The sequence below is a fragment of the Dermacentor andersoni genome, chromosome 7 (assembly GCF_023375885.2).
Source record: "Dermacentor andersoni chromosome 7, qqDerAnde1_hic_scaffold, whole genome shotgun sequence".
Taxonomy (NCBI): Eukaryota; Metazoa; Arthropoda; class Arachnida; order Ixodida; family Ixodidae; genus Dermacentor; species Dermacentor andersoni.
The window spans coordinates 149,154,952-149,182,583 of NC_092820.1; the positions used below are offsets into that span (position 1 = coordinate 149,154,952).

Here is a 27,632-nt window from a genome sequence, read left to right on the forward strand (position 1 = left end):
CAGGGTGGTACAGCTTAGTAAACATAATACAACGAAAGAAAGGCCATACATGTGAAGAAAGTCATTTTGCATACAGATATATACTTATCACTGTAACTGAGCCACAAAGGATGACATGTCTCGGTTCACAGCTTTGTTAGTTAATTGTAGATGATGGTCCACAGGAAATAGGTGAACTTAAACTTGTTTCACTCAGTTAAGGACGAAATAGATCAAGAATATTGTTTTCTTGTAGCGTAACCAATTTGGTAAGTGAAAATTGTAAATATTGTAATGTCCATTGGTTAGCTGATAGAGTAACTTTAGTCGACGTATAGGATTTGAGTGGCTAACTGGTGTAAATCCACTTTTATTTATGTGTGTACTGACAGATGGTCTACCATATGAATTACAGGATGAACCGTACCAGCTTTCTTTTTCATATTCCATCTAGTTTATTAATGTCAGCGTTAGTGCAGGGGCCCCAAATAATTATAGTATACTGGATGACGAGTAAAATAATAGTGCAACATCCACTACTACCAGCAAACACTAGTGAACAGGTCACTGAGGCTCGCCTACCTGTGGCGTGGAGACCTCAGAGGGCACAAGGGTGTCGGGGCTGCGCGCCTCAGGGCTGCTGTCCTGGTCATCAGTGGGCAGGTCCTCGAAGGAGGCCAGGGGCGCCGGCCCAAAGCGGCGCTGCCGAGAAGGGTAGCCCCCCTTCTTGGGAGGCGCCGCCATCACCTGTGTGGAGCACCGTGCGGAAAAGCAGGCGTCATTGCAAGCAGAAAACTACAAATGGCACAAGTCAGCTCTGCGGAAATCGGCATGGCAGAGGAAGTTTCGTGAAAGGGAGTAAGTGTCAACTACACGAGAGTATCCCGAAGCCGGGAAAGTAGCCCATTTGGGTTTCTCAGACACAAAACTTAGCAGTTAAGGAATTCATACTGGTCAGGGGATCGAACCTGGGACCCAACGCCTTTCCCGGGCGGTCACTCTACTGTCTGAGCGAACCAGAAAGGCTATGACAGATTGCAGAGCGACGTCAAATTAACTTACAACTCGAAGCGCAGGGTCACTGTGGCAAATCCACAAATCTCCCATGTTTAATGGCTCTGTGCTTCCAACTGCCAATTAATTTGACCTTGCTCTGTGACCAGCTGGCCTTCTGGTTGGCTAGGATGATCGAGTGACCACCCCATTAAGGCTTTGGTGAGCTCTATCTCCAAACCAGGACAAGTTTTTCTCCAGCTGTGAAGCTTCCTTTCTAAGAAACCTGCATGGGTTTCTTAGAAGCATTGTGCTCAAGGGGATGACAGTGTCTTCCCTTACAAGAAACCTAAAACTGTGCGAATGCTCCTGAGAGTGCAACAAGTCACTAAAGAAAGCTTGCAAATGACGAGTGCTAAAATGGCCAATACAAATTGCTCTCACTTTCTCGCTCTGCTCATGACATTGCTTAACTATGGAGCTCACCAAGGTGAAGGCTCACAAATGTATGGGAAATGTTTATTGCACATTCTGCTCCATGGGCTGGCCATTTCCACTGAGCTACAGAGCCAGAGAGCATTGTTTATGCACAAATAAATTGCAATGTTTCGTGCCACACCTTACGACACGCTTACCGCATCACGAATGTTTGCCACCCATTTATTTTCACCGAGTGAATCAACACTGCTGCACTTTCAGGGCTCCGAAAAGGTATCGCTTGTTTACACCTGTTCCAAAATTAATGCAAGAGTGTGTATTTGTAGTTGCCGCTTGACACTTGAAAGCTCTGCCAGTAACGGCAGCCATATGTGATGCCACTAGAATGGTGCAGCTCAGCACAGCTTGGCATCATTTAGGTGTCTTTTAGTGTAAATGTACAGAATAACTTGGCCATCCAAACAGCTCTGCATGATGTGTAGAGCAGGTTACAAGAAATACAAAACATTAATTTCTTGCTCAAGTCCCTTCCACTCGTGTGAGTAAATTTCTACTATTTTTTACTAACAAGGATTTATTCTGGGTGCGCTAAGGCATGCCTGTGCTTTCACTCCTCTGGCACTAAATTTCATTTCTGGACAGCCCAATTCAAGAACAGAGACGCCAAGTCAGACACTGTTTGCCGTATTCCTTTCTGCCCGAGTCCAAAAAAAAAAGGGGGTTTAACGTGCCAAAACCACCTTCTGATTATGAGGCACGTCATAGTGGGGGACTCCAGAAATTTGGACCACCTGGGGTTTTTTAACGTGCACCTAAATCTAAGTACACGGATGTTTTCACATTTCGCCCCCATCCAAATGCAGCCGCCGTGGCCAATCTCGCGACCTTGTGCTCAGCAGCCCAACACCATAGCCACTAAGCAACCACGGCGGGTCTGCCCGAGTCCAATGAGAAAACCCAGGAAATCCAATGAAAAGCCCAGGAAATGTTCCAATCAGTTCCAAGTACGAGTTCACATGTGCGACATTTCCTCCCAGCTCCCTTCACCAAGCGCAATCCTCACCAAAACTTTCAGTGCCACTACACACATGAACTGCGCCCAATGTTTGAACTGGAACTTCCCGTGTGGAACTTTCATTGCTTGAAAGCAGAGGTACGGCACCACTTGCTAATTAAAGTTAAATTTCGCGGTTTATCCTCCGCAAAATTTAATGTAATTTAAGTGGGTTATGAGGTGCACTGTTGTTGAGAGCTCCAGATTCATTTAGACCACCTGCGGTTCTCCCGTGCACCTAAATCTAAGTGCATGAGTGTTTTTGCATTTCACCCCCTAGGAATGCAGGCCAATAGTCAAACTCGCAAACTTGTGCTGAAGAGCAGAACATGATTAGCCGCTTAGCTACTGCAGCAGGCAGCACTCCTCTGTCTCCCAAGTTTCGGAGCACTGGATGTTCTACACAAGCCCTGCAAGGGGGCCCAACAACAGGTCTTGTCACTCAACGATTGACTTTGGAAGTTCTGACAAAGACTACAGACATTCTTCATGTTTGTACACAAGAGCAGTATGACGTCGCTGGCACGCGGACAGGAACGGCCATCTGTTGTTCTTTGTGCAAAGGTGATTGGTGGGAGCAATTATCTGCGGCTTAAGTAGCAACCTTTACTACGACAAGAAGGTAATAAAATGTCGAGCACCTGCCAAAAAGCGATCACTAGTAGCATCTGACAATGGGCACCTGTATTCGTGATGCAACGGCATTCCATCCTATAACCAGTCACCTCTGTTAGGAGATCATAAGTGCTTGACATTCGCTATTTGCTGGCCATGTCGAACATGCAGTGATTAATTCTTACCTGCCACAAAAACCTGAAATTAACTGCCTTTTTTTTTTCTCTGAAGCTCGAACACTTGAAACGAGAAAGGATGGTTAGAATCAAATGAATGCAGTCAATAATTTCTTTTTTTTTTGTGAAATATGGTAGTCGACATTCAAAGAGGTGCTTAGTACTATGGGGGTGCCTAGTTTCACATTACCACAGTAATTACAAACAGCCCCAAATTCCAATTTCTTATTTCAATCTTGCACTCTGCAACTTGCCAGGTACTGACAGGCATGCAGCCACGTGAAGCAGCACTTGTCTTTTTCTGACCAGATTTCCATCTATACAGATGAACAAAAGATTTAGGAAGCCACGAAGGAGTAGGAACTGGGGGACGAGTTTTCCAGTGCAAACACACAGACTCGTTAGATTTCTCTAGTTGTTGGCCTGAATCCCCATTCAGGCACGGCAAACTGGCTATTTACAACGCTCTGATTTTGAAAAGCGCACAATACGCGGACAGCCTGAAACACATAAAACATTGACATCATCCATCAGTTGGTGTTTTGTGTGCTGTTTCAAATGCAATCACATTTCACGCCAAAGCTACAAAGAGGGAGTTTCACAGCCATTTTTGTGTGGCAGCGTGGTTGATATCAATGAGCAGCACACCTTACACCAAAGCGCTGAGTTTTTTTTTTTCTTTGAAATTTAGATATCAATGACAATAAAATAAAAGTTACCTTGCTAGCACCTCACACAAATAGACAACACCTTCTCTGGACAGTTATTTTAGCCAGCTATTCGTAACTTTTGTTTCTCACATGCTTTGCCGGCTCCAAGTTGGAGGTCAGCTAGGAGTATGTACAGCTGTAGTGGTAGAAAGCTTCCAGCAACGCAACCTGCATTGGAGCCCCAGAGTATCTGTATGACCAGGGCGTCACTGAGAGCCCACAGAAGATTATCGCTGATGAACAATCACTAAGAATAGCCAGCAAACAGATTCCTACTTTCGGAGGGTTCGAGAACTCTCATAACACTTTTGCTTTCTCTGAAGTATCAGCTGCTCAGATTGACTTACATTGCCATTTTTCTTTTAGTTACTGTTTTCGGACAAAAAGTCCCAACACAACTTTAGCACATCCAGGTTTGTCATCGACGTCCTTTTCTGTTTCTGCCAGGTCTCCCACACACAGTACAAACCAGTCAATAAGTGTTACCTATCCAACCTATGCACTATTTTATAATCAGTGGCAATGTAAGAATTTACAAACAAGCTCCTCCCACAAAAACACAGTGCACTTTCCTTTCACCTAAGGAACAGAGCTGAGCCTGCTATAATCCACTCACAGCTTAATGACTTTGCTCTGCTAATATAAATGCCTGGCTTAGTGGAAAATAAAAGGTAGTTGTTCCACGCTAAAATATTACCTATGGCCAAGTGATATCAAGATCACTCGTAAGATTTGTCCTAGACGTCCAGGTTTCATCTTGAAATCCGTGACACAAAAACCCATTTGTGTGGAGAAAACAGTTGCTTTAAACATGGGAACGCACTTGGCGTCAGGCTAATAAGTGAACCTAATTGGGCGAGACATCTATGCGAATTGTGTTTGAGTTGGACAGTGTAAATTCATAGGTATGGAATTCAAAGTATGGAGTTTTACGTGCCAAAACCACAATCTGATTATGAGTATTCGGGGACTCCGGAATAATTTGGACCACCTAGGGTTTCTTTAACGTGCACTTAAACTTAAGTACATGGGTGTTTTTGCATCTCACCCCCATCGAAATGCGGCCACCGTGGTCAGGATGCAATTCACAGGTTGTCACCGACTGTACTGCCATATACCATAATGGTGTACGGCACCATACTGTCATTACTGGAACCTTCATTACCAAAGGATCAACATTTTAGTGCTGCTACGGCCAGCAGCACTAAAGAGATTACTACGAGTCCCAGTGCCAATACTATGGCAAAAGCAATTTTAATAGTGCAAGCGAACAATTAGCCGACTCATTCAGCTCACAATATCATGAGACCCTTGGAGTCGAAAACCCATAGTTTCAGCAACAAGCGGCAGCAGCCTGGGAGGGAATTGAAATATTAGCGTTCTTTACTAGCCGTGATGTTAGTTACTGTTAACGCTACCCCTGGCAACCAAGCAACGTGTCCTTCATGACGCCTCTCCGAGATAAAGTAGTAGCTTGTTCAAAAGCGAAGGCGCTGGTAGTCACTTTTATGCCTTCAGGCAAGCAGCATGACGGCTGAGCACTCTTGACCGTTAACAGAGTTCATTAGAAATAGGCGGCAATAACACCTAAGTGAACCAGTGCGAAAGACTTACATGCTATTTCAGTACGTTCATCGATCCGAAACAGAACCGAAATGGTTACAGCAAGCTTAATGTGGCTGGTATAGTTTTTCTAGTAACAGTGCTAACAAATGCGCGCCACTCTGGTAGCTGCACCGTAGTGTTCGAAAATCCGACTGCATTTGAATAACAAAAGGCGCTGCAAAAAGTGAACACGGTGCGCGAATGAACGCGCTGCACCGAGTTCAAAGCACAGATGCCTCATCAGCCTTTTTTCCAAATTCTTATATGCAAAAAAAAAAAAAAAAGAACGCCGACGTTCAGAAAGCGACACGATCGGGTAGCCCAATCGTAGAGATGCAAGCATTTTGCAAACCACAGAATGCATACTTAGCCGCCGGTTCCGAACACACGAAACTGTGTGTAACTACACTTTTCAGAACGGTACCCGGCCTTTACGCTGGCATGTTTACACGAAACATTGCAGAAGGTTCGCCCGGCGGTGCAACTGCGCTACATAATTATACAGCAGAACGTAACGCGGTCCTCACCTGTGCAACTGAAATCGCGCGCATGTCGACTTGCACGGCACAAAGACGCCAGTGGCGTTCCGCATGGCTACGCTCGAGCCGACGCGTTCACAGGTGGAACGCTCCGCCAAGAAACGCAAGCCTGACCCGCCCCTAAGAAAAAAAGCCTCGGGAAAAAAAATTAGCGCACGCTTCTTAACTGCCGGGCCGGTGCTACTTTAAACGCGCCGAGAGAAACGCGCAAGCGACTCGCTCCAGCGCCTGCGCGCAGCTGCTGCTTAAAGGGAAGCCGCCAGCAACATATCTTCCATTTTCGGTGCGTGCTCTTCGTGCATCACACCCGGCGGCGGCTCGCTCGGTGGCCGTGCGAAACTTCTCTAGGCCTAAAAGTTGTCGCTCACCGCATCATTCCGACTGTTCCGCGGCGTCGCTTCCAATGGCAAACGTGCAGCCGCTCACTGCACTCGATGGTGCGAAGCCCGCTTCACATCGGACATTACTCTCCAACGGCCCCTGATGACATTAACGAAACTAGAACAAACAAACAAACATACAAAAGAAGAGCTGTCGGAAGGGTGCGAGGGAAGGATCCCACCGCACCTCTCACAATCCAGGCGGCGCACCTTTCAACTGCGCTCTCTCCTCCGCTGTTGCCGCCGTTTCACTCGCTCGCTGTTTCCTTCCTTCTTCTCCAAAGTGCTTTTATCGCACTAGTGCAAAAATTTGCTTCAACACCAACCATATTTACCGCTATGGTTTTCACCGTTCTTGAATACATCTGTCGCTTTTGAGCATAAAAGTAAACCAATATCGCAAACTAATACCAAAAATGTACAAGTAATAACTTTGTTTATTCACCGATAGGTGCCGCGACAACTCGTATGTGCCTAAATTTGCGTTAAGTTTGGTGTCAACTTTTTTTTGCGTGAAGTTAGTGTAAGAATGACTACGTATAAAAGCTCCGCATTGATTAGCTCCGCAGAGTCGCATACGCGTGCAACTTTTCACTCTTCGTTCGCATAGTATACTTACATCAGAAACAAAAAAAAATTGCTCTAATTTTCTTGTTCAACTAAAAATACGAACCGATGGCAATATTGTTTTGTGCAACGGATTTTCAAGATAACGAATGGTGCGCTCGCAGCGTACCCTGGCGACAAAGCTTGGTAACTGTGCCTGTGGACAATCAGCTGTGTCCTCCGTGAGGCGATTATTTCTGCAAATTTGCCTCGGCTTATCATTTCTAGGCCGAAATGCAGCACAGAAGCTTCGCTAACGACGTCCTGGACGCAGCGCCAGGGCCCACATGCTGCCAGGAAGTCAAGGCGAGTGCAAATTCAAGTCTCCCGCGTGTTCTGCGAATGTCGCTCCCCTGCACGGTAGACGCGGTATGCAGGAAAGCCTATCACGTGGGTTATAAGGTGGTTTAAAATCAAAGTTGCGGCAATCGTTGTGAGCCATAGGCACCAGTGTATCAGCTGCTATCAGTCATCGCCAGTATATAAACAAGTTAAATCTCACTAATCCGTACAATGTGCTACCTACAGTGAGTCAGTGACACTGGTGAAACGCGCGAAGCTAACAGATCAAAAACACATCTGCGCTTACTGCTATCTATTTTCTGTTGTACAATGCAATGTGTGAACATTTGGCGCTTGCGTGTATCACGCCTTGATCCATTATGTTCGAAATAATTACAGCTCAAGCCGTTACTAGCACTGCGGCGTTCGTGTAAGCTGATGGACCATCAGTAGCGCAGGAGACGCGGACACGTTTAAAATAAAGCTTGATAAGTTGCAAACAAACGTCACAAGGCGACGAACCAAGGCCCGAGAAAGGCCTAAAACAACATGTGAACTCTATTCGCACTCCCATCCGAGCAAAGTGCGCGCTTGCACGTTCTAGGGTGCCTGTGCGTGTGTTGGTGAAATGGTGGACAGCGCGCGCCGAACGATCGTCCACGGTACCTCGCCGTTTCGGCGAGGGATGGCGTCGCGACTCGCGGAGAGGAACAGGAAGAAGGCCGGTCCGCAGCGTCTTCCGGGAGACTCGTGTTGACGTCGGGAGTGACGTCAGCGCCCGGACGTTTCTGCACTGAAGATGGCGACGGGTTTAGGAGGTGTGAATGGATGTCCCGATCCCGATATTGGAGATTCTAGGAAGAGGCCCCTGGATTCCGAGCTCGATATTGGGGCGACGAAAAGGTCCCACCATGGCGGAGGTAGCGTACCAATTTGCGTCTAGCGGGGCGTCTCGTGTCCGCTGCCCAGCCAGCGCAACTGGGTGTGACGTGGGTAGTACCATATGACACAGCGGCCGGACCCAGGCAGGCAGGGCTCGGTTTTCGCGAGTTCCCCCGTTTCGACCGCTGCGTGATGGCTTGGATGCGCGCTTGGTCTGACGAAAAAGCTCGTTCTCGGTGCTTCGAAGCCCTGGGCGGCTGCCCAGCAGGTTCCGAGTCAGGTACTAGTAGTGGGGCGACGTTTTCTTGCTATTTTTTTTATCGCCGCTGAGATGGCGAATTATCTGGGTCCCATCAGCCGGCGAGCACTGTCTTTCGCTCCTGATATTGCGGTTCGGGGATCACGGGCTCGGAAAGTGCCGTCCATTTCGCCGCTGCTGACAGCCGTGAGATCTACTTGCCAGGCCCGCGACGTGCATTTTTTTTCCTCCGAAGGCAGGCCGGGGAGGGTGCCCGGCGAGCGGTGCTCGCCTCTTTTTGTATATTTTTTTTCTCTTCGTCGCACACCTTATTACATGGTCGGCGATTTCTTTTTCGTCGAGTCGAAGCCCCTTGCGTGTTTGGTAGCCGCGACTTTCTCTTCCTCGATGGAGTAGCGCCGGGCCCGGTATGTGGGACAGCGGACTTTTCACCCGGTACCTGCTGCAGCAGCGAGGTGCCGAGCAAGGTCGACCATTTTCGCGTCGTGCTGCTCGCCGTCCCGAAGGCAAGTGTCGTCGACAGCCTTTCCTGCTAGCCACGGCCCGTTCTGTTTTTTTCGCCGACCCGTGGCCCGTGAGCAGAGCTTTCCGCCTCTCATGGCGCACCCGTGTTTGGTCGGGTCGGGAAAGAAAACGATTTTTTCTTTCCGTCTTCTTCCCCCACACCCCACGGCGGCGGTTCGCCGTGTTTTCGGTCGGGCGTGTTTTTCCCCTCTGCTTATTTGCTTTGCCGCGAGCCGGGGGGAGCCCGATCGGATTCGCCAGTGCACGGAGGAATGTGACGAATCTCTCCGATGCCTCACGCAGCGTACAATTCGGTGTATATCTCGTGGCCGAAGCGGACCTTGCATATGGTGTGTTGGTCGGGAGAGGGGGCTGAGCCAGTGCGCCGGCTCACCCTGCGCAGCGTAGCCTAGGCCTATCTTGCAGAAAAATTTCGTGCGAATCTGCCTTTGGCAGACGACAAGCGTGATCCTCGAGCACACTTTGCGAGCGCTTGTCTAAAGCACCGAGCTTCGCCTAGTTTGAGACGGGGTGAGCGCGGCGGAAAGTAATTTGCGGTCCGGGTTTTCGCCGAGCGCATGCCAGCGGCCGTAGTTGTAGTAGTCGTAGTAGTAGTAGCAGCCCTCTTAGGGCATTTGCCGGAGGAACGGAGGAACTGCCGCCCCCCTTCCGCCTTGTGCTTTCGGCCAGTTCGTTGCATGCTGCTGACTCGACCTGCGGAATGCATTGCTTCCCCGGCGATCTGGGGTGCTGCCCCGACGTGTCCTTGCCGTTGACCCGGCTGCCGCGACGACGGTCGCAGCGTGTGGTAATCGCATTTATCGTCTCCTTCGCGTCGGCGCAGCCCTTTAACACACCACCTTGCATGTGCGTGCGGCCGGCGGTGGCCGGCTAGATGCATCGTCGCGGAAATTAAGTGCGATTCTTTTTTCTTTCCCCATTCCTTCTGCCGCCTCGCGAGTATTTAGGGTCGCGTGCGCGCGTTATTAAGCGCGCGTGAGCAGAGTTGGCGCATTTCTCCTCGGATGGCTCGTCGTCTGCGGTAGTGTAGCGGTGTTAAAAGCGACGAGGGAACGGGCCCGATACGCCGCGATCCAGACGTCATCGTGTCGTTGTGTAGTTCCCCTCTCGACCTTGGTTCTGGTCCCGTTTACGCCGGTGGTGGTCGCGTTCTTGTTTCTTGAGGGGTCCGCCCTCCCTTCCTCGTGGCACCGATCTCGACCGGGCAGGGGAGGGCGGGTGGCGGCCTCCGCTTTCTGTGACTAAACTTGTTGCTGCTGCTTTTTCCATCGGCGATAAGTTAAAAGAGGACTGATTTGGGGCCGCGTGCTGAGCTTTGTTCCCAGACCATGCTCGTTAGCCTGTAGCAGCGGTTGGGCCTTTTTTGCTCCACCTTGCCCGACTATGGGGTCCGACATTTTTTTTTTTTACTTTTTTTTTCAGACTCGTGGGGGAGCTGCATGATAATTTTCACCTCTGTCCATTGCAGATTTTCTCTAGTTCCAGTAGTCTGCGTTTCCGGGCTTTTCCACGGGGTACTTCCACCCTGTACCAGCTGGTGTTAGGTCAAATTCTTGGCACGTAGCAGGCTGCTTGATTATATTGAAACTTATCACCCCGATGGTGATATGCTGCTGGGCTATCTAGTAGTATATAGTGCGCTTCATTTCCTAATCGCATCTGGTAACATGAGATGAGAATTTTTTTTCTTGTTCTTTTTGTATACTGGCCAGCTTTAGATGACTTTTTTACGTAGGTTATGCTCTTTAACCTTAACATCCACTGGTATTATGGTGCATGTTGACAACTGCGCCACCTACCTCTTCACATTGATTACCAGTTGCGACCACCGAAAGCCTGCTGGGAACTCGTCTAACATTTATATACAATAATGGCTATATGATTAGGGATTTACCATGAGGGTTCAATTGTGCGCAGTATTTCTACCATTAGCAACGTGCAGAATTACAGTATTGCTCAATTTTGACGCCATGCGTAATGGAATCGCTTTGGTCTTTATTCATCCATATGATAGCCATTGTTGCATGGAACATTTTCCTTGTTCGAAACAGGAGGCTTTTGCCTTGTGGTTGCTGTGGACTAGTAGGTGCTCCAATTCTTAACCGCACATACCGTTGGTAGACATACCATTGGTAGACGTTTGTTTCGGTCCTAACTGGTGTCGATGAAACTCGGTCCTCTTTACGTCATCAATATATGCTGAGGGATGTCATTACCAGACATAATGCTCTGTTCCATATAATGGTGCAACAATTTCAATGTTCTTCATTGGCCGATGCAAAAAGAAATCTACATTTCACCCTAATATGACCACAGTCAGGAATATTATGCTTACGCTGTTGTTTCTTCTATAGCATATAATCGCATTGTACATGCTAAGAAAAAGGAACATAGCTGTTCAAACCTTAATGCAAAAGCAAAATTGCAGACGCAAGTGACTCAAGTGACAGCCTATACATACTATAGAAGCACCTGACACGTCGTGAAGATGGCAAAAGCTTTTGCTGGTTGAAGCAAGCCTTGTGGGACATACTCGTTGAAGCTGACTTATGTAAAAATCTTTGAACTTGATTGAACTGATTCTAGTTGCCCATTTTCCAGGCTGCAGCTTTGGGCATTTTGTCTCTGTTGAGAAAGTACACAACGATCTGCTAGGTGCATCTTTGGCGGTGCACACAAAATAGTTGTACCCTTGCTGACCTGCAGCATCTTACCTTTCTTTAGCTTCTCGTCTCGAGACCGGCACTGTTTCGTCTAGTGCTTCTTGGCTAGGACTAGCTTGCTTAAGGCATACATCTCGCAGAAGGGTGCGAAGTGGACGGTCTTCTTGGCTTTACAACTCGGAGTTTCTGTTTGTGCAAGGTTTAAAGAACTAGTTGCGCCCTGCAGTGGCCACGAGGCGTCAAAAAAGAAGTGGTTGTTCTAGTGCTGCAGTTTGGGTTGTGTCGGTCTGAAGCTGCGCCCTCCCTGTACCTTCCCCCCCCCCCCCCCCCCCCCCCCCCCCCCGAGACCTGCCTGGGCTCCAACGGTGGTGGTGGCGGGGCTTGTCGGTTCCTACAACCGGTGTGTATGTGTCTCTTCGTTTGCAGCCTTGCAGCCCTTTTGACGGGCACCACTAGCCGCCGGGTGCGCTATGCTCAGGCGAAAGAAACGCAGTTAAGAGCGAACGGAAGGGGGCACGCGCACACGTTTGAGAGAGAGCGGAAAGAGCCCGGAGCCCTTCTTCTTCCCCCACTCCCCGCAAAAGCTTTGCAAATGGAGCAATTACGAAGACGAGCGTCAGGTACGGCCTTTGTTCTCCCCTTCTTCATCTTGTCTGTTGGCCGCTTGCTGCATCGTCGTAGCGCCATACTACATCACGCCATCTCATTCACCCGCCCACCGCCAAGGCTCATCGTGGCCTCATCAGGATTCACACGCCGAAAACCACCCTGGCTTTTTTTCTCTCCCATGACTCATACATGCACCGGTAGTCTCGCCCTGTTTGTCTGTGTGTGTGTCTGTGCGTGCTGCCAATTTTCTTTTTTTGCAACAGTGTGGTGTGCGTGTATGCACAGTGGCGTCCTCCCCTCTCTCCCTGCAGGCAATGGGACGTTCCACTTCAAGATTCTTGTACCCGCTGTGGCTGCCGGGGCCATCATCGGCAAAGGTGGTGAGACCATTGCATTGCTCCAAAAGGAAGCGGGAGCCCGGGTGAAAATGTCCAAGTCGAACGACTTCTACCCAGGTGAGGCCTGCGGACAAAACTGCACCCTGTAAACAAAGAACAGGGCTGTGACACCCAGCATAGGAGGGTGCCTAGTTAGGCCTAGAAGCAATGTGGGCAAGAAAATCTGAGAAAAATGAACAGACAGTTTCTCCTTTTGCTATCGGCCGCTATTAGCGATAATGTTTGGCAGGAAACAATTCAAAGCTTACCCCAAATTATGCCCCATCCATAATTGTACTAATTGCTCCGACTGCTCCGTGTGCACACATCCCTGGATAAGAATTGCCTGCCTTCTGACCTGCACTGAAATTGACAACAGGAGCTGCATCTTCACATTGTCATGCTCTGTATCACTCCCAGCTACCTGAATTGTTGCACTTGCTTTTGGTGTACTGTTAGTTGCAACAGATATTCAGAAGCCACAATACTTCTGTGTGACCTAGGTATGTACTACTATACGGCGCACATACCGTAATATCCAGAGAGAATGCACACCTCAAATATAGAGCAAATTTGGTGAGGAAACAAGCGGGCTAACTTTTAGTGTACAATCAAAAAAAGAATTGTAGCCAAAGCTTGTGAAGCTTCTGCCAAGGTCACGATCGCGGCGAAAGGGCATGAACCAATGATGACTGTGCTTCCCAGTCATCATTGTTTGTTATCTCCAGATGCAGCTAACTTATCCAGTTTTGCTGTGTCACCATTGGTGGCAGCAGAAGCAGTGCCAACCCCCCAGGCTATCTTTCGGTGTTTTAGAAAAAATACCAAATCATGCCAAAGAACGGGTGTGGGCTTTCTTTCAGGTGGTAGGGAATCCCTCGGGATATTGTGGTAATAGTTTGCTTACAATTGAAACACACTGGAAGAGAGGTAGAAAACATTCATTAAAATATTGGCAGACGGTGCATTGCATGATGCTGCAGATGCTATGGAGCACTAACATATGGCATCCACACAAACCATAGGGACATGTGGTATGTGCTTCAAATGCGGAGAGAAATGTTAAAGTGATCTTTACACATCGATTAAATGTCTCGTCAGATATTCTCATCAACTTGGTTCATTACATATTTAAAGCTGGCCGATTTAAGGTGTGTCGATCCAGTTGTAGGAATCTTGAGACTAACAGCAGTTTCTCGACATCTCTACCTAACTTTGCCTAGCATTGATGCTCTAAACATTTTCTAGCAACACCTTTCTCGCACAGCATAATACAAAGCTAAGCAGGACACCAGTGTGTCTTTAAAGGCAGACTGCACAAAAATTTTGTTATTAGAAAGCCAAGCAGCAGTTGTGGTTCGTTGAAAACAAGTTACAAGGTGGCTATTTAGAAGTGCTGCTGGTCTAGATTTCTACTAAGGAGACATGCCAGTACCATTGACCAGCTTCAACACCGTAATTGCAGTATGTGCTAAATTGACTAAAGAACAGTTAGAAAGTATTAGAACTGCTGAAGCATTCCGTATAATTTTCTGTACAATTCCCTATAACCTTTCATATATAACTTGCAGAATTTATGTGGATTCCGTGTAAATTTTGTGTAGCTCATATAACTATCGTATCGAAAACGTACGGAATTATCGGAGTGTATATACAGATTTCAGTAGGGAGTTATCTGATCACTAGTAATCACACACTTATGAATATCCATTATTGCTTATGAACTGTTGAGTAAAGGGCATTATGATCTCCACTGTCCAGAAAACAATGTGGAGGGTAATTGTTGGCTGCAGCCAGCAATCGCAGCTTCAATTAACCACATGTTAATTAACCACGTGCCTTTGGCAACTAGGCTGGTGACTGCCTTCACAGTAGCTTCCACGTGTCGCCCTTGCAGGAACTACCGAGAGGGTGTGCCTCATCACCGGGAGTGTCGAGGGCGTTCTACGCATCCACGAATTTATCATGGAGAAAATTAAGGAGAAGCCCGACCCCACAGCCAAGATTGCCATAGACTTTGACCACAAGCAGCCAGCTGAGAGGGAAAAGCAGGTAGGGAGCTCGTTCGGCTGAGGCTACAACATAACGATCGAGAAGCTCCTAAATGTAAGAGGTGGAACGGAGGGACTCTGCATTTGTTTCTATAAAAAATGGGTTGCTTGGTACTCGGACTTGTTTTCTAGGCCTAATGCATACCTGCCAACTCTCCCGAATTTCGTGCTCATTCTGCAATTTCACTAATGTTGCGTTGTGTGTTACGAAAAATAAGTTAGGTTTGCGAAACGTTTATGAAGGTGTTTAAAGATAGGATGGCACAAGATTGCAAAAAAATGCATGAAAAAAAAGAGTGAATGGTGATGGTACTTGCACTGCCTTCTTCTGGCAGCGCAAGATTTCGTATACCAGTGGAGTTCTTGCTTCGAGCAAGTTTATAATACTGTGGTTCCTGAAGCAGGCGAAATCGGCGATGGCAATGTTGCAGAAAATGTTGGTGCGATCTAAAGGCAATCTGTTGCTTTTCATTCCCTGCTGTTCCAAGTTTGCTGCTGCTTGTGGGCTGCGTCTACAGTTAAATCATCGTAAATAAATCGCATACATACATACGCAATAAAGGTGTGTGTGCTCAAGGTAAAGTTCTATTCAAAAACGTGCCACTGGCCTGCTTGTCCGTGGGATGATTGCAAACATTTAAAGCTTGCAGGCTGGCAGGTATGCTAAGGAGGCACTGGCTTTCAACTTTCAGCTGGTCTATTTCACCGTGCCTTGTGCCGTGAATTGGCTGCACCTTGTTGAGGTTCTGCATTTGGTGTTGTGTCCATTTGAATCGCCGTGAGGATTCTCACTGATGCAGGTAGCCCAAGTTTGCTGCATGCTCACTGCACCACTTTCCTGCAGTTAGTCATTGGTTCTCTTCGCTGTTAATGCATTAGAAACCGTACAGCTAGTGACTACGCAAGTGCAGTGCAGTCGGTGGCACCTGCTGTGATCGGTTTCAGAGAGCCGAGCATTATGTGCACTCAATTTGTCAGCCCGTCCAGCATGGGCAAAAGAAGTTGGCCTTAAGCATTGCTGAGCTACATTGCATGCATGCACGCAGGTGAAGATCCTGGTGCCCAACAGCACGGCGGGCATGATCATCGGCAAGGGGGGCAGCTACATCAAGCAGATCAAGGAAGAGAGTGGTGCGTACGTGCAGATCTCTCAGAAGTCCAAGGACCACGCCCTCGCCGAGCGCTGCATCACCGTCATTGGTGAGATGGACAACAACAAGAAGGCCTGCCAGCTCATCCTGGCCAAAATCGTGGAGGACCCGCAGAGCGGCAGCTGCCTGCACGTATCCTACGCTGAGGTGACCGGGCCCGTGGCCAACTTCAACCCAACGGGCTCGCCCTACGCCAATCCATCGAGCGTGCACTCCACAGTGAACAACTCGTCAGCCAGCTACAGCTCGAGCGGGAGCCTCAACAGCCTAAGCCCGACGGCAAACTTTAGCGGAGCCGCAGGCTCCATGGTGCCAGCACCGTTTCCTGGTGCCAACGTGGCGCAACTTCTAGAGAATGTCAAAGCGGTGCTGAGGAGCAACGGCTACACGGAGCAGGCAACGGCCGACATTGCGACGGCCATGGGTACCCTGGCGACGTATGGTGTGCTGGGCTCCAGCCTCGGAGCACTCCTAGCGGGTGCCAATGGGGCCATGATGGGACAAGGCCCACCGCAGCCACCGCCACCGCAGCAAGTCTACCCGACCTCGCCGATGGACGCCACGCCACCAGTGGTTGCCAGCAGCTCGGGTATCTTCGGCCCCGTCGGCAGCGGCGGCTTCGGGTCACCCCGCTCGGAGCGCTACCACAGCGACATGGTGTTCGACCCATTCCGGCGGAACTCGCCTGCGCTAGGCTCGCCTGGTGCGGCGGCCAACAACGGTGCCGGGGGAGGCATGCCGGTCAACAACAACTCATTCGGGCTGGGCACAGCACTGGTGCCGTCACAGGGGGCCATGTGCAAGTCGCCGCCGCCACCCTCCGCGGCTGACAAGTGCTCGGACGCCGTCAAGCGAGACCTCGAGGTGGGGGAGAACATTGTGGGGGCCATCTTGGGACCGGGGGGGAAGTCACTGGTTGAGATCCAGCGCTTCAGCGGCGCCGCCATCCAGATCTCCAAGAAGGGCACGTTCGCACCGGGCACGCGCAACCGCATCGTCAGCATCACAGGCACGCCAAATGCCGTCTCCACGGCCCAGTATCTGATCGAGCAGCAGATCGCTGAGGAGGAAGCCAAAAGGTCACAGCAGAATGCTCTCGGGGTGCTGCGCTAGGGTGGAAGGTGTTTTTTTTTTCTTTCGGCTGACTCCCCATCCCCCCCTTTCCCCTGCCCCTTCTTTACCGAGTGTGTTGCAAAAAAAAATGTGATGTTACAGTAGTGGAATAATATAACATACGGATATACATAATGTATATACATATACTACACGCATGTCTGGGTGTGTACAGGTGCAGAAGTGTGGGCCATTTCCACGTCGTCGGACTTGGGTGTGCGCGCGCGCCTTCGCTGGGTTTTTTCCTCTTATCTCCTCGTTGTAGTGTGCCTTGGGAAAAAAAAGGTTCTCTTCTTCGACGGCCGCTGTGGATTGTTGCCTCCCCCATCCCGAGAACAAGCTGTAGCACCTATGCAAAGCGCCCCTGCCTGCCGCCAAGCAAAGATGGGCGCGAGACCTCCCCCTCCAACGGCGTGTCCAACCCCCTTTTTACCCCACACCCCCCATCAAGAACACACGCGCGCCCCCGTCTTTTCGAGAGCTGCAGGGAGGCAGAGGGGGAGGGGGAGCGGAGGGGGTCGGTGCCTGCTCGGTCGGACTCTCGGGGAGGCGGCCTGCTGGAGCTGTATCCCGCGTGCTCATGTCTCATAGCATTATTTATTTTGAAAAAGCCCTGCTCTTCCCAACTGCGTGAGTGTGCGTGTGCGTGTGTGTGCGTATGTTTGTGTGTGCATCTGTGCGCCTACTTGAGAAAGGGCCTTGTTAATGTTTTTTCAGTACCGGGGAGAGGGCTGCAGTTTGCATTTTTTTTTTTCCCCACAGTGCAGCTGCGGACAAAGCCCTTTCCTCCTGGCAATGCTTGTTTTTTTTTCTTTTTCTGTGCGTTTGAGGGCCGCCACCACCACCACCATCCCCACCCACTTTTTTCCTCCACCTCCACTTTTTTATTCTTTTCGCAACTTTTTAAAAGAAAAGCCGCTGCCGATGCAGCGACGTCACCTGTTTGTTGGCCACAGTGTGTTTAGTGGCTCCACACTTTTTCTTCCTTTTCCTGTGCATACGCATCCTGATGCGCGAGAGGAACTGTTTAAACAAAAGAAAAAGATATTCACAACACGGTGTGTGCGTGTGTGTGTCGCGGGCGTCCGCAAGGGAGAAGACGGAAATACATATACCGCGGCCGTGCGGCCACCGCCGCTAGGTGCAAGTGCTTCTTCTGTTAGACGCGTTTTTTTCCAATTTTTGCCATGTGTTTTTGTTTTACTTGTTCCTAACACACATAACAAGGGTTGCATGGACATTTTGCGAGCATCTCTTCACAGTGTTATTTTCGTTAATTCTTTGTCCCTCCCCCCCTCTCCCTGATGAGTTGTTTTGCACTCTTCTTTGCTAGGAATATTCTAATTGTGGCTCGTGAACTTGGGACACACACCAAACATGTTTTTCTTGGGCCAGCTGAGTGTGTTGGGGAAGGGCAGTACTTAGGGCGCAGGGACTGTGATTCTCTAGGTGCCCCCTTTTGAGCCTCTAGTCTCCAGCCGCAAGATACGAGAAAAAGATTAAAAAAGACAAAAAAATGTTGTTGCCTGTCGAGCGCCGCTCGTCGTACACGGGAGCACACACAACACACACAAAAGTGAGAACAAGGGGCGTGCCAGAGGCTGGCCACGAGGCCCACCACCAACCACACCCTTTTTTTTTCTTTGTCTACAAAGCGAGGGGTCAGGGAGAAAAATGAATTAAGCTGCTGCAAACCATTATTTTTTTTATTGTTGTAAACTGTTGTATCACTGCTAGAGACACTTAATAAAATGGAATAAAGAAAAAAAGGGAAAAAAAAAACATCCAACTCTCTGCAGCAAAGCTGCTGAAATGGTCTCTCACTGTCTTGTCTTGGGGATGAAAAGGCTTCCTCATGCCCGGTTAGGGCCAGAAGCCCAGGCAACGCTCGGCGAGGCTTGTCAGCCGATCCGCGACTGTCCTTCCGTCGTCACGACGGCGTTGCAGTCGAGTCTTGTACTGCCGCAGCTCAGCAGAACCGTGGGGGTGGCGTGCCTGCATAGTTTGCAAAATCTTGGTGTGTGGGTAATTTTGCCAGAGTGGTATGCAGTCAACGTTGTTTTCATACGTGGGCGACACTGTGGAAGGACGTCGTGCTACGTGTTTCGCAGCGCAGCTGTTTCTGATCCGTGGCACTTTCTGTGTAACATATACTTGACATATTTCAACTTGTGGATGCAAAGTTAAATCGTGCATTTGTATGCAACATACTTATACTGTATCTGACGTACTGTGTTTCGGTAGGAAGTGAAAATGGTGCGTTGTGGCTGCATCACTCTATTCGTTTGGTGTCAAATAGGTTCAGATATCCAGTGCCTTCCACGTAACGAACACATTGCATTTTGTGACATAAGGTACAACATAATGTTATGTGTTGAATCACCTGATGTGGACCTGCATATTTCACAAGGGACAAACTATTTTTTGGGGGGTCACAAATGCAGGCTGCAAATGAAGTGTAACCTCCGTAGCGTTGCCTGCTATGTATAGAATGGAGTTAGAGTCGAGCGAAACATTGTGCATAGCCACGTCCCGTGCTCGCTATCTTTCGAGGAATCTGAGGTCATGTAGGTCATACCGTAGCAGAGAAAAGCATTACAGTTGAATGCGATGCCGAGCATTCCTTGTTTTGCACCATTCTTGTTCGGGCCAGGCCAACGCACCACCCTTGGGTGTCTGTGCAGCATATTGTATTTCGAGAGAGTAGAAAGCAAGGGCCATGTTTTCGGTCTACCAATTTTGAGGATATCGCTTTCACCGCACACTCGTCGCATTAGCCAGGGAATGCGTTTTCCGTGGCTCCGATGAGGCGTTGTGTTGGACACAAGTGTCGCGCACAAGTAACTTGACCGACAACACAACCCCAGAGTGCGTCCCTTGAACCTTTTCGAAGGACGAAACCTGTGGTGACACAGCGCCTTTTAGCAAGAGCAGGTCGAGGGGGGCCTTTCAACTTTTGGTTTTTGTAAAACTGCGCTGCAGAATTCCCGCACAGAAAGTGTAATTCTGCGTGCAGCTTCCTCAAGCACATTAGTGCTGCGAAAACTGAGCTAGGAAAGGTTTGCGTGAAACTACTGTTACACTTGCCTTGGTCTTTGTCAGGAGGTTTTATCATAGTGCCCTGCACAGCGAACAGAGCCTAGCTAAACAATTTTTGCACGTGGATGTCGAGCGCAATTGCCATTCCAGCACAAAAGCTTTTAAGTTTCTGTAGAACTTCTTGCCACCCTTTAACGCGTTATTCCGTTGGCATAACTTCTGCTCGGTGTACGATTAACACCAAAGCGCTCGTCACGGCAGAGTGGGGAGGGGAAAAGTGACCGACCACAAAATGGGCGGTTGGAAAATTCCAACTGTTATCCTGCTGTGCAGCCTCGCTTGTTGATGAGCTTGGCTTGTACCTAGGCCTTTCCTTCGAGCTTAGTTGACAAAGTGCATTCCAAGTAGCCTATTGTGTGTAAATGAGGGCCGGGCATGCATCTGTCTCCTCTGAAGGAAGCCCGCAGTATCAAGGTTCATTGTGCGAGTGAGTGTTCATATTGTCCTGCAGCTGAGTATGTGTGCATGCTTCTACACAGCCTAGGCAGTTTGCTGTGCGTTATTTCACTGACAGATGTTTTTTTACTGGCAGCTTTGTTCTAAAATGAGAGGGGAAAGATGTGGCCAAGCGTACTGTTTACATTCGGACGTTCAAATTACACTAAACATTCTCCAAAGTTCCCTTGTAAAAGAAATGTAAAAGAGAAGACTCGTCTTGCTTTCAAAAAGTCATAGTGGCTGACACACATGTCCCCTCTTGAAATGTTCGGCAAGACTAAATATTCGACAGGAAAGCTATTTCTGGCGTATGCGAGGTTTGAATCCGCAGGTCACAAGTAATCATTGTTTAACCCGGTAATCACGGAAAGTCTGAACAACTTGCTCATTTTTATTTGTGGCCATTGAGAGGAAATATGCACAATAGAAAACACAATATTGTGTGAGTTATAGCTGAATTAGAAAAGCAATTATTAATTGGTTCAACTATCCACACCTGAAATGTCACTAGCATATGAAGAATGCAACAATGGGCTTTTGTGTTAAGCTTTCCACATATGTTATAATCTTCAGGTATCAAACTGGCATAGCATATATGATGGGTTTGGCATAACAGGATTAAAATGAATTTGGGTGTTCCCTCTTGCATTCTCTCCTCTCTAAAATCAACTCTGAAGTGGCCGTGCAATATATTCATGCCGGATATAAAACATGCAGAAATGTATGCAGTGGTTTCAACGCATTCTCTGTGAGCTTTCAAGAAAACTGGCAGATCTTATCTGGACAGTTGCCACAGGTAACAGAAAGCACCAATGAAGTGCATTTCAAATGCCTCCGTGGCGACGTGAAAATCCAGGATGCGGCATCAACAAGGATCTGCCACACCACGTTACGCCTGTTCAGCAATGTTGCGATTGCATAGACCTCTCTGTTAGGCTATGGAGAGTAGTTTTTGTGACATTAGGACATTAGGAGATCGTTACGCCGGTCACATATATTTAGATGTTGCTTTCAGCATGTAACCATAGTAGTATATAAACAATAAATTAGTTTCTCACATTCGTGACATACCAATAGACAGCACAACCTGACTTGAAAAGCAATTGCCCGAGCTGTTTCAGGTCTCAATATTATGATGCTTTTTCACATTACAGACAGCATCAACAATTCATGGGGCATGGGATCTAAGACAAAGCTGAATATTTCTTGAACTTGGACACGCAGCCTGGATTTCGCACTTGCTACTTACATGAGTGCTACTAAAGTAGTGTCATACTGTTTTACTGGCTGCATACTGGAGCTGACCTAAAATTCGGCTTCATCACAGAACTCTTGTACCGCAAACTTTTGATGCCAACCGCAGATGTGCTGTACTGGCACTGCCTGAAATACCTGCCTATCTGCAGGAATTGAAGAGGAACGGCCATAGAAGGTCTCTATAATGATTGAAAAGCAATACTTGACATGTTTACCCGTCGAGAGAGCTGCTGCGCTGGTGTGAATGGACTGCACAAGACAAGACCAAGCACAAATGGGATGCCGTATCTTTGATGAGGAATTTTATACAGGTGGTCTCAAACTGCTCTGCAAGCTGCCACAGTCGTCGCAAGCAGTCTTCCGAGAGGCCGATGACAACCATGGAGCCATTGTCTGGTGATCGTGCTAGGCCCATCAATCATTTCGGTGATTCACCTCGCATTAATCTTCTCAACAACTGGGAAGAGCTTTACACAGATCACCCGAGACATCCTCAGCCTCGCTACTTCCTGATGGGCACGGTCAGTTTTGAGAAAATCTAGACTCCACAGCGAGACTGGGTTTATAATGCCGAGAGCAGAGCGATATTGCACGGATGTTACCACAAACCTTGAAACTAGTTAAATTCAGGATTGTAGTGGACAAAGGCAAACAGGAACAGATATCAACTCATTTATGTGTTACATGACTCATCATCATCAGCATATCTTGTATCCACTGCAGGACGAAGGCCTCTCCCTGCGATCTCCAATTAGTACCCCTGTCCTGCGCCAACATGACTGCAAGAGGATATCTGTACTTTTTTTTTCATGCAGCATCAGCTAGGGACATGCATAATGCCTGCAGGTCTGACGACGTCAACTGCATTATGTCTACTGCTAATGTTGTCAATACAGGAAAAGAAATGGACGAAACTTCTTCACTGGGATGTCGCTTAATCACAATTTAAGAAATGCTCTGAAACAACTGCAAAGCAATGTTGAGTCAACATTGTGTTAGTGTGTTTTTTGCATCTGCATTTACACCTACCAAAGCAGATGTCGGCCACATTTCTGGCAATCTTAAAAGGTAAAGTCACAGCAGTGTTCCAGTCTAGACTCGCCCTGATACGGCAATGACACGTGGACCTACCCAAGCAAATGTTTCAATGGAGTGGGTGCTGCAGAACAAAGAGAGATCGTGTTGCACTTTTTTCCCCTTTCATTCGCAGTCAAAGCTGCAGTCAAAGAACGTTTGCACGGTCAAGCCTGTGTGCTTCATTCAAACGACTTGACGCTAGCAATAAAATTTCATTAGAAACAAGCATGCAAATGTTTGCGACAAGCAGTGCTAATTTATGGAATAGTTAATATTGATACATGCATATTGCGTGTTTCTTGTGGACGATGCACACAGGTGCCCCGACGAAGACGACGAATGCTCTCCGACTCTCGAGCTGTCAGCTGAACTGGCCAGCGTTGCAGTTATCCTTTGTAAATATACTTTGTAAATAGTCACTAGTTCTTAATCCTTCGTTCGCGTAACATTTTGGTGGTAAATTTTTGGTAAATATGCGAACACACATGCGAGTGTTTGCATATTGAAAGGTCACCAATAATTCGGCAGCAGCAATGTAATTTAAGTCCATGGCAGGACGACGGACTCTAAGAGTGATTTACCGATGTCTTGGTTTTCCTAGTTTCACCACGCATCACAATAAAAAAAAACAAGCGGCCTGTGGACATCTTGGCTAAAAGTTGTACACAAGTACAGTCGATTACGTCTTTACTTCCACGAGCTAGTTTCACATCTAAGTGAAGCACATTCATGCGCATCTACAGTTTCTGCTGCAGATGGTAACTCTTGTACTACAAGCCAGCATACAGCAAAACATCATAACTAAGCACAAACTCAACAGCTGTAAGCATCATGTTGAAGCTTCAAGCGCAGGCAGAAGTACGCGAAAACATCGCAGTATTTCATCAAAACACAACACCCATGTCTGTAAGTTTCGTCACACTAAGCTTGACATGTTTGGTTACACTGACAAATTTATGTACAGTGGCAGAAGCTCTTCAATTGGCTGTGTCAGTTCTTAAATGTTATAGTAAGTACTATTATGGTTAAGAGTTAGTTGTAGAGAAATTTGTATGGAAAGGCCATTTAATCCCTACCACAAATTCTCCTGACTTATATATCCTTTCAATCCCTGAAGTTGCTAATGATTGCTAGAGAAATGGCATTACAGTGTATACAATGATTCACATAATGAAAAACATACATTGCCGTTGAGTATTTATCATGCAGTCATCCGCTATGTAGCTAGCAGAGCACAATTGCTGCAGTATACACAGTTGAACCTCGGTATCACAAACACAAATATGACAAGCTATTGGATATAACAACCTAATTATAAAATTTGCTATTTCTTGCATCAATATCAACATGTATTTGTATAATGAAGGTATTCTTGTAATAGGCACAACTTTGTCACAACAAGGTTTAGCTGCACCTGCATTCTCGATAGTGACAATATCATGGTTTTTTTCACTGCGAGTGCGAGTGAAGAGGGCTAACCAATTGGCCAAGATGCGAAGACACCGTGCACCACATTGTGGCAACGTTCGACACAACGCTTCAAACCTATCGTCTACTTTAAGTAGGTAGTTTCATGACTGGTATTAGTGTACGAAACCACCTTCCTCAATACAGGATAAGCGAACAGCATGAACATGCTTTGACGTGATGAAATCAGCTACCCAATTAGTGCATTGGCAACAGATGGGCCAGTGTGTTTTGAAGACGCATTTATTAAGCTGCGCATAACTCTGTACATGTGGCTTGTAAAAAAGAACATTTATAAAAAGCGTATCCGCGGACATCAGCGATATTGCTCCAGATTTGAGCTTGTCTACTGCAATGGCAGCAGGCTCTTGCAGAGGACACCAACATCTTTCTTGTTTGCTTCTCAAATAACGGTGCAATCTTGAAAGCAACTTCTTTGCGACGCGCACATTGTCATCTTCATCCACTGCTGTATTTCTTGCTGTGCCCTCCATAATACATGCACAGGCACCACCACTTTTGCGAGTCTGCGTGGCACACAGTACCCCGCAGAAAATGCCAAGTGTGAGTTCCGCACGATAGCTCAGTGGTCAGTGTGTCCAGCTCCCAACTACACGCTGCCGCAGGAGCACGAGTTTGAATCCTCGACGGCGGTTGTTGGCGAAGTTTTGTTTTTTACCATACGGTGGGGGAGCTCGACGACAACTTGATAACCACGGCACATAACAGCTATGTAATGGAAAGCGTACGTGGACAGAGAGACACAGTGAACATGCTTGGAACGTTTGACTGCTGTCACAGTAACATTCAGTGATGCCAGCACATTTTTGTTGTTGTTACAGATTTGCGTCAATACCACAACGGGGCAGCCAGTAGCTCATTAAGTAGCTAACGCCAGCGAAATCAATACCGAGCCTTTGGCTTCTCTCGTATGTCCTGTCCTCGTGATCCGCTCTATGTATGCATACCTCGGTGGTCCTAGACCTGTCCAGTCTATTCACTGGCTCTGTTTCGCAAACACTGCCAGGGCTGAGAAGACTTGTTGACAAGCAATGTCGGGATGCCAGGAGTGATAACAAACGTCCTTTGTTTCCTCAGTGGGCGATAACAAAGATAAGCAGTAAGACGAGCAGGCCCATTGCATGCTCTCACACCCGTGTCCTACAACAAGATGAGAATTACAAGTGGCACAGTCAAGTCAGTCAGCTTCAGCCTTCGAAGACTGCTATTTGCCTCCATATTATTTTAAACCTGTTGTCATTTTTGCTAAGCAGTTTGATAGCTCAAAATTTTTATTTCAGCATGGGAAACTTAGCGCATTGCCTATACTAGCGTTCTTGATATGCTAGAGTGAGTTTTCACTTTTATAGATAGTTCTGCAAACCAACTGATTAATTTGTATACTAGTTTAGCGCAGGACAGGGGTAATTGGAGATCACCGGGAGAGGCCTTTGCCCTGCAGTGGACATAAAACAGGCTGATGATGATGATGATGATGACGACGAGTAATTTAGCTTTTACTCTAATACGATTTCATTTCCTTTTTTTTTTTTTTTGCACAAATGTACTTTGCGCGGACAGAAATTAAGGTGAACATGTTTTCACAATTTTCGTGATTTGAAACTTTGGGCATTACAGGGTTAACATAGTATGCAGCATGATGTGTACCATAACAGCAACTCTGAACGATGCTGCATTCGTTGCCACCTATGTCGCCACGATGACAAACAATGGTACAGCAAATATTCTAGCCTAATACAAAAATGTGTATGCAAGCAAGTAAGCAGAGACTCAACCTGAAATTTTGGGAAAGCTTTCCTCTCATAAAAACAGCAGGGACTGAAAATGCCATGAAATTCGCAGCTGACTTCACAAGCACTGTGGTTAGGGCACAAAATTTAGCAACAGAAGCTTTGTGTTCATCTTTTCAGGCAAGAATATGCCTTCTTTGACCAAAGTACTGTCAAGATTGTTTTGAAGAATATATACTGCCACTTTAAACTGGCCCGGCAAAGTTTTCTCTTTGGCATTTCTTCGATGATGTAAGGCACACACTTTGAGGATTCCAGAATGGTGCTAAGCCTGACCAGCACAAGCATGACAGTACCGACACCAAATGCAGGCCTTGACTGCAGAACAAACAAAAAAATTATCAGAGTCATTTGCTTGGTGAGTTGGCACATACTATGACCATGGCGAAACCAGTGAAAGGCGCAACGTAAGAAGACTTACGCAGGACACGTGCTGGTCTTAAAGGGACACTAAACTCAATCTATAGTGATCGATTAGTGCTCGAGAATCTATAAGGCGTCAATATTATGGCGAACAGAGCCTTAATAATAAAGAAATTGAGGTAAATGCAGGTCATGGTTAGAGCATTGCCACTTGTTGGGCGTGTTGGTAAACTGAAAGCATATTTAGCGCCAGCAAACAAGGACGGAAGGGAGACGACACCGCAATGCACTAACTTTTCAACAACTTGATTTTCAGGAAATACACCTATATAACTCATGCACAGTGGCACCACCTCATCCAAATCTTAACCATCCAAAAAAGCCGTCTCCTTATCTAACAAGTCGACCGAAGGGGCACTAACACACGTATCACTATTTCGCCTGATAGCCTAAGCCTCAATAATCTCTCGCACGTGTTTATCTTTGTGCTTCGCAAGAACCCGGCAGGATTTATACACCGGCGCACAGCCGCATTCCTGACAGTGAGTTGACAGATGATCGTATTGCTTATTTTTCACGTTTAGGCTATGTTCCCGTAATCGGTCATTAAGACATCTCCCTGTCTGTCCGATGTATTTTTTCCCACAGGACAGCAGAAGCTCATATACAACAGCTTCTACGCAACCCACTGATGCTTTTCGATGATTTGTAGAGCATCCGGCAGCTGGCTTACGGTACGGGTCCCTTAATCGACATATTTTTGCCAGCTTTTCTGGTACTGAAAAGATCACTTTTGTGTCCGCCCGGCTAGCCATTTTCTTAAATGGGTTAGGAAAATGGTGTGTATGGGTTATATAGGTGTATTTCCTGAAAATCAAGTTGTTGAAGTTAGTGCATTGTGGTGTCGTCTCCCTTCCATCCTTGCTTGCTGGCGCTAAATATGCTTTCATGATTAGAGACTCCCCCAGGACATTCAAGTACTTGCCCAATGACGAAGCGCTCCTCGGTTAAATTCTGTCACTAGTACTCAACCACTCGTTGCAAAAAAAAGATCTTTGTATTGTAGTATAAGATGAAATAAAATGCTACTTGCCCAGTTCTATTTATTTTTTA

At 47.4% G+C, this 27,632-nt stretch overlaps 2 protein-coding genes and 1 long non-coding RNA gene across 5 annotated transcripts in view; 1 reads left to right on the forward strand and 2 right to left on the reverse strand.

Moving 5' to 3' along the window:
* Positions 1-3,941: 3,941 nt before the first annotated feature.
* Positions 3,942-6,727, reverse strand: LOC129385560 (uncharacterized). Its single transcript, XR_008613030.2, has 2 exons — positions 6,478-6,727; positions 3,942-4,133 (listed from the first exon to the last, which is right to left on the reverse strand). It is a non-coding gene; the product is annotated as an uncharacterized lncRNA (long non-coding RNA).
* A 1,096-nt stretch (positions 6,728-7,823) lies between these two features.
* On the forward strand, positions 7,824-18,820 carry ps (RNA-binding protein Nova-1-like protein passilla). Of its 2 annotated transcripts, none has more exons than XM_050180805.3 (4): positions 7,824-8,297; positions 12,627-12,770; positions 14,590-14,744; positions 15,790-18,820. In XM_050180805.3, exons 1-4 carry the CDS (start codon positions 8,177-8,179, stop codon positions 17,005-17,007), a joined length of 1,638 nt encoding a protein of 545 aa, XP_050036762.1. In that variant the 5' UTR covers positions 7,824-8,176; the 3' UTR covers positions 17,008-18,820. The 2 variants fall into 2 exon arrangements, with proteins under 2 accessions (XP_050036762.1, XP_050036763.1); XM_050180806.3 differs by lacking the exon at positions 7,824-8,297 and adding an exon at positions 12,138-12,326.
* The window catches only part of LOC126533647 (uncharacterized), an 84,706-nt gene continuing 75,760 nt past the window's right edge, over positions 18,687-27,632 (reverse strand). For both annotated transcript variants that reach the window (XM_055072232.1, XM_050180822.3), the window contains exon 6: positions 18,687-19,002. In XM_055072232.1, the coding sequence (XP_054928207.1) occupies positions 18,871-19,002 (132 nt within the window). In that variant the 3' untranslated portion in view covers positions 18,687-18,870. The remainder of the gene's footprint in view (positions 19,003-27,632) is intronic.

What these genes read in the sequence shown, in the direction of transcription:
- ps (XM_050180805.3), top strand. Translation starts at nt 8,177, where the DNA reads ATGGCGACGGGTTTAGGAGGTGTGAATGGATGTCCCGATCCCGATATT. An exon ending in AAGGTCCCACCATGGCGGAG is followed by an intron (nt 8,298 to 12,626) that starts GTAGCGTACCAA and finishes CTCTCCCTGCAG; the next exon opens with GCAATGGGACGTTCCACTTC. An exon ending in GTCGAACGACTTCTACCCAG is followed by an intron (nt 12,771 to 14,589) that starts GTGAGGCCTGCG and finishes TCGCCCTTGCAG; the next exon opens with GAACTACCGAGAGGGTGTGC.